Below are 6,961 nucleotides of genomic sequence, written 5' to 3'. Positions count from 1 at the left end.
TCAGGGAAAAACAGGTGAAAACAAGTCCATGGTGTGAATGCAGAATGCACAGAATAAATATGGTTTAACAGCTGAGACAGTTTCCACTGCAGACATCTTCTAAGAAGGCACTATCTGAAAAGCAAAAATTTTGCTTTCTGGCTCAGAATGTGTACTTGTTGTACTCCTTCAAGAGAAAATACTTTGCTAAGTGGAGCTGAACCAAGGCCCTTTCCCCTGCAGCAAAGATGTGCTCTCTCTTTTCCACAGTCAGCACTTTAGGAGTGCTCTTATCTCGTTAGAGGCCTGCTGGCTGAGAACTGGGAACCATAGTTAACCAGCCTGTGCTCCTCTGGAATTTGTACACAAGCAGAGACCTCTGCAATGCTTCCTAGCTTGTCCCAGGAGGAAGGTTGGGACAAAAGGCTCTGCTGGCCCCCAGGGACTGGAAATGGGCAAAAGGGACCTTTCCCCTAGACACGGGGAGTTCATCACTGGCATGGAGCTGGCAGTGGGTGAAAGCCCTTTGTTGTTACTACTGGCAAACGTGTCTCTGGCTTCCTGTGGGTTCAGGGTGGCTGGGAGCCTATCAGTCAGTCCCTGATAACTTTCCTGACTATTTTGCCAGGGAGGTGCTGGGGGACTGGCCATGGAAATGGGGCACCTTGCTCGTGCCCGAGGATAGATGGTGCAGCAGGAGCTGGAGAGCTTCCCCCACCTTTCTGTGGGGAAAGGCTGCGGCGAGCTTCCCTGCTGCTGCAGGCCCCGTGCAACCTCCCGGGGTGGCTCAAGGGGCTGGACGCAGCACCCACAAACCCTCCCTACGGAGGCTCTGCATCGGAGCCAGCACAGACAGGTCACGGCACCCAGTTTTGGGATCCCTGGACAGAGCGGGCTGCGAGCCAGGATGCGGCAGCGCAGGAGCGGCTCCCGGCGCCCCGCATCCCGCACAGGAGCGGCTCCCGGCGCCCCGCATCCCGCACGGGGGGCGGCTCCCGGCACCCCGCATCCCGAGCAGGGGGGCGGCTCCCGGCGCCCCGCATCCCGCACGGGGGCGGCTCCCGGCGCCCCGCATCCCGCACGGGGGCGGCTCCCGGCGCCCCGCATCCCGCACGGGGGGCAGCTCCCGGCGCCCCGCATCCCGCACGGGGGCGGCTCCCGGCGCCCCGCATCCCACACGGGGGGCGGCTCCCGGCGCCCCGCATCCCGCGCGGGGGGCGGCTCCCGGCGCCCCGCATCCCGAGCGGGGGGCGGCTCCCGGCGCCCCGCATCCCGCGCAGAGCCCGCCCAGCTCGGGGCCGCAAGGACCGGCGGCGGTGGGGAAGGGCCGGTGACCCTTTAAGCGGAGTCCCCGCCCCGTCCCGCCCCGTCCCGCCCCGCCGGGCCAACGTGCGCCGCGGCCGCCGCTCGGTGCGAGTTTGCCGCGGCGGCGGTGCCGGAGGGAGCCGCGGTGGCGGCCGCGGGGCGCGGTGCCCGATGCCCGCCCGGGGCTGGCGGGCGGGAGCGCTGCCATGAGCGGGGCCCAGCGAGCTCTGCCCTCCGGCAGCGAGCTCCGCGCCCCGCGTCTCTCGTCCCCTGCCGCACGCTGCCAGCTGGTACCTCCCTCCTCGCTGAAGCGTAACTGAGGAGGGGGTGGAAGGCAGAGGAAGTTTGGTGTTCAGTTTGTTTTTTCCTTTTCTGGAGGCTTTGGAGAGGGGCTCCCTTTGCGCCCCGGCGCGGAGGGCGGCAGGTCGGGGTGCGGTGCGGAGGGGCCGGGGGCGCAGCCCGTGCGGAGCCGTGCCCTACCTGGGGCGCTGCTGGATGCGAGCTCCGCGCGGCTCCGCCGGGCGTAGCGGCAGCGGCGCGGCAGATGCAGATGCGTGCGTGTGTGTGTGCTTAACCCTTTCTTGGCTCCTCGGATTTGTACCATGCTGAAGATCCTCACCAAAAAGCTCAGGAACCAGAGTTTGAACGAAATCCAACCTTTCCAGCTAAAGGTAAGGAAAGCCGGTTTTGCCTCGGTTGGTTTTTGTCCCCTTCAGGTAACTACTAAGAGGGCCTTTTGAGGAGCTGGAAACTTGCAGTGTTTATTATGCTGGGTCAGTTTCCTCTCAGCCAGTGTACTCAGGAGGAACTGGCCTAGGCTGTATTCCTGTTACTTAAAGTCCCGTTCCTTTGCACTCAGAATTACCCTGCACAATTCAGATCATACATCTGGTCTTCATACACCTTTCTGTATCTGTCTGTTCCTCGGAATGTTTTCCTTTTGATGGGATTCACATTTAACTGTGTAGGCATTTGCCTAGATACCTTTGTACGTGGGCAATCTGCAGACTCTCAGCCCTTTCCAGGCTAGAACCCCACTGTGCTAGGTACTGTACAAACATGATTTACCTAAAATGCCTTTCAGCTCGTTATTTGCATTTCTCTCTTTTCTGGTCCTGAAGGCCAGAGTCTGAGCTGAAGTTTGCAGGCTGGATTGTTGCATTGACCCACAGCTTTCCAGATTCTTCATACATCCATTTTTAATGTTTAAAATAAAACCAAAGACCACAGATTCAGGGTAAGAACTGTCTAAGCCCTTCCTGCCAAATATAAAGAGGAGTTTTTCAGCCATATACCGTGGGATAAAAAATGGAGCCATGATGAATGAGAAAAAAATACCGGATCCTGATTTGGCAAAATTATTGTGAACCAAGGGATATCCCCTGAAATCAGAAGAGTTACTCTGGATTGGCACCAGTACTGTGGGAAGTGTAGCACCTGGCCCCAAATAAAAGAAGGGATCTGGGAAAAGTAGCAGCTCTCGTTGCCCGAGTTGGGGGCTGGGGATCCGTATACCCGACTCTAGTGGAGTCTTTTGTATGTGTTACACAGAGGCTCATTGCCGTGTGGCTGCACTTCTGCGCAGTCACTCTGGAGAGGCTGATGGCAACTTTGATGAAACATCAGCAGTGTTTCTAACAAAGTTTGCTGTACTTCTTCCTCTGGGGATTGCACATTCTGTGGCTCTCAGGGGGGAGGCAGGGTTAGATTTTATTTTTGGAAGTAACATAAGGGCAATGCTTTAGGTTGTAGTGGATTGATTCGGTGCAGAGTATCTGCAGAGGCAGTGAGGGTTTTTTTAACACTGTGTTTCTGGGCCTTACGGCTGCAATCTCCTCCTTTAGCTTTATTGTTTGTCTCTTGCCTCAGGTTATGAAACTGTGAGAATCTTTGGAAGGAACTCTCAGAGGGTAGATACAGCCTTCAGGATGCTTGGAGGCATGCAGGAAAATGTGCATGAGTGGGCATCTGCAGCCATTTTGTTCATGTTAGTGCCAAGGTTTTGTGCTGCAGACAGGTGGTCTGCATTTTTGCAAGCTCAGTGGAGACAGTTAAGTTGCACTGTGCCATGCTTGCAAGGCTATTGCATAGCCCATCAGAGCTGTCTTTGCAGCCTGCAGTGGGGAGTGCTACAATGACTGGTACACATGTGTATGGGCAGAAAGCCAGACCTGCAAACTCTGGGTTTAAATCTGTTTTGTAGGCCTTTGGGGACCGTGTGCAGCTGCCTGGTCTTGGTTGAGCCTTGCAGCAGCATACAAATTGCTTAATGGAGTGTGCAGTGCTCTGTCTTAGGTGTTGGAGCAGAGCTCCTTGCAGGTATGGACCCTGGATAGGTGTCACGGGGGGTGAGCAGTGTGGAAGCTTCTGGTTGCTGTGCTGTGCATGGACCCTGTGTCAAGGCCAAGTGTCCTCTACCATTTTGCTCTACTGCCCTCATGATGTGGGGCTGCTGGGCACTGACCAGGCTTCAGCCTTCTTGGCCTTGGTCTGTGTCTATGCAGGTCTGTATGTATTCTGGCTTGTATGGTAAATGCATTATTTGAGAAGTCCAGTGTCATTGAAACTTAGTGAACATTTCGATGAGAGCACAGAATCAGGTCTGTAGAGATAAGTAGCCCTGTAAGTGGAGAATGAGCATCAGGTTTGGTTAGAGTAAGAACTGATCTACATTTATCACCCAAACCAAGTGCTTCCTGAGCTTTAGTAACAGTATGCTTAGCTGCTCATCTCCTTCATTGCCTGCTCACTTTAGCATTTTTATGACTTTCTTGGGAAGTTCCCAAATTGAAGGAAAAGCAAGCTGCTGTTGTGCTTCTAGATTACAACTGTACTGAAATTAGCCAAAGTCCCAGGAGACTGTCCTTGGGTAAATTGTCAACTCATTTTTACAAGTGTGGAAGATGTGACCAATCTTGGATTGGCATCCAAGCTTTAGGATTTTTTTCAGGATGAAATTTCTGCCCACTGGAAAGGTTTTATTTTTGTATGACGTGTCCCAAATTGGTTTAGTGTGGCTGTGATAGGTCCTCCTAGTTTTTGCCTGCTTGGAGAAGCTGAGAGGATGCCATGGCCTTCTGTAAGTGAAACCACAAAGTATGTGATCTTTGGGTGTTGATGTAATGGACTTCTCTTTTTCCATTCTAAAGCTGGCCTTTAGGCAGCTGGCAACTAGGGCTGCTCAGAGGACTTTGACTCAAGAGATGTGCTGATGTGTCTCAGGAAGTGTCCCTCCATTTCCCTTTCACCAGAAGTCACCATGGTGGGAAGGGAGGGACTGGCTGACACTTCACCTGATGTTGGGTTAGCCTGCACAACCAGCAGTTGCTGATAAGGGTGGTTGGGCTGTCAAGTGTGATAGTTAGGGCTCAAATTTGAGTGCCTTGTCTTGGAATACAGCTGACCTTGCTTCACCAAATCCCAGAGTGGGTATGATTGGCAGGGATCACAGTGGATCATCTGTTCCAGGTTCCCTGCTCAAGCAGGGTCATGGTAGAGCACATGGCACAGGATTGTGTCCAGACAGTTCTTGAATATCTCCAGTGAGGGAGACTCCACAACCTCTCTGGGCTTGGTCACCTACACAGTAAAAAAGTTCTTTCTCGTGTTCAGGTGGAACTTCTTATGCATCTGTCTTTTCCTGCCTGTTGCCCCTTGTCCTATTGCTCAGCACAACTGAGAAGAGCCTGGTTCCATCTTCTTGACACCCCCTCTTTAGGTATTTATTTATACATTATTATGTATTTATTATACATTAATGAGATTCTGTTGCCTCTGTTTGAAACTGATCAGGCCCAGCTCCCTCAGCCTTTTGTGGTAAGAGAGATGTTCCAATCCCTTAATCATCTTTGCTACCTTCCAGTGGACCCACTCAGGAGCTCCTTGTACTGAGGAGCCCAGAACTGGACACAGCACTCCAGATTTGGCCTCACCAGGGCTGAGTGGAGGGGCAGGATAACCTCCCTTGACCTGCTGGAAGTGCTCTTCCTAATACACTCCAGGATACCATTGGCCTCCTTGGCCACAGGACATGGTGTTGGTTCATGGATGGCTTGTTGTCCACCAGGATCCCCTGGTTCTTCTCCACTGAGCTGCTTTCCAGCACCTGGGCCTGTGCTGGTCTATGGGATTATTCTTCCCCAGGTGCAGGACTCTGCACTTTGTTGAATTTCAGAAGGTTCCTGTGTGCCCATCTCTCCAGCATGTCCTTCTTAAGGGCTGCACAGCCCTCTGGGGTATCATCCACTGCTCCCAAATTTGTGACATCAGTGAACTTGATGAGGAGGCGTCTGCCCCTTCATCCAAGTCATTGATGAATGAGGTAAACAATATTGGGCCCAGTATTGAACTTACAGGCCTTCAGCCAGACTGTGCCACTGATTATGACTGTCAGCCAGTTCTTAATCCACCTCACTGGCCACCCATCCAGTCCAGAGTTCCTGAGTTTGCCTGTGAGGATGTTGTGAGGGACAGTGTTGAAAGTCTTGCTGAAGTCAATGTAGACAATATCCACTGCTCTCCCTTTATCCAGCCAGGCAGTTTCATTTTAGAAGGCAATTGGGTGTGTTGGGCACGACATTGGTAAATTCATGAGGACTCCTCCTTGTCATCCATGTGGATAGACATGGTTTCCAGAATGAGGCATTCCATCACATTTCTAGGGATTGAGGTGAGGCAGACTGGCTGATAGTTCCCCAACTCACAATTCTTGCCTTTTTTGAAGACTGGGATACATTTGCTTTTTTCCAGTTCTTAGGCACCTCTCTTGATTGCCACGACCTTCCAAAGATGATCATGAATGGCCTAGCCATGGTATTTGCCAGCTTTCTCTACTTTTATGCAAGCATCTTATCAGATCCTGTGGCTTGTGGATATCAAATTTTCTGAAGTGTCTTTCCATTGGATACTTGTGCCCCTGTAGCAGGGCAGCATGTCCTCTCCTGTGCTCATAGCACAGCCTGTTAGCTTAAGAGCTTCAGCTCTTCAGCCTTCAGCTTCTGTGGCTAAATCCAAAAAAAAGGAGAGGGCAATGCCTGGTGCCTCAGTCTTTGCTCTACCTCTTGCTTCAGTGGTCTGGTGTTACTGGCTAGAGATTAGGCAGATTCCAGAACATTTTTGGTTGCTTTTGGGGCAAAAGTGGATCTGACTTTATATATATATATATATATATATATATATATATATATATATATATATGGCTGGCAGCTGGGTCTGTTCAAGAGCAGTTGAGACAGGAGGAAAAAAAAAGTGAGATCAGGGGAGTGTCCCATATGGTAGTGAAATGCTTCAAAACCAGGAAAGTGAGAGGGGCCTGTAAGTTAGTTGTCCAGTATAACAGTCTAGTATAGTTTTTTTATTATTTGCTTTCCTAGTTTTAGACCTTGTAGCCCTGAGAAGCCCTTCCTGAACTATTAAGTCAGGCTGATCAAGGAGCTTTTAAAATGCATGTCTTGGACTTGCATGTGGGTTTGTGTATGGAGTACTGACATTGAGCCCTTAGAAGTGTTCTCTAACCAGCTGTGTGAGCTTTCTGCAAATAAAATGTCTTATTCATCCCCACAGTTTGGAGTTGGGGTTTCTCACAAAATGTGTTTCTTCCAAGTTTCTCTTTAACACTTGGGGGCCTTGCTATTTATGTAGTGGCTCAAGTGTGGGTGTCTGTTTTCTGAGCTTTGCT

At 51.6% G+C, this 6,961-nt stretch overlaps 1 protein-coding gene across 2 annotated transcripts in view; it reads left to right on the top strand.

Moving 5' to 3' along the window:
- The first annotated feature begins 1,429 nt into the window (after positions 1 to 1,429).
- Positions 1,430 to 6,961, top strand: part of LOC110482761 (uncharacterized) — a 59,660-nt gene continuing 54,128 nt past the window's right edge. For both annotated transcript variants that reach the window (XM_077781859.1, XM_021552235.2), the window contains exon 1: positions 1,430 to 1,955. In XM_077781859.1, the coding sequence (XP_077637985.1) occupies positions 1,887 to 1,955 (69 nt within the window). In that variant the 5' untranslated portion in view covers positions 1,430 to 1,886. The remainder of the gene's footprint in view (positions 1,956 to 6,961) is intronic.

Source organism: Lonchura striata, chromosome 3, assembly GCF_046129695.1.
Source record: "Lonchura striata isolate bLonStr1 chromosome 3, bLonStr1.mat, whole genome shotgun sequence".
Lineage (NCBI taxonomy): Eukaryota > Metazoa > Chordata > Aves > Passeriformes > Estrildidae > Lonchura > Lonchura striata.
This window is presented reverse-complemented; position numbering and strand designations above follow the sequence as displayed.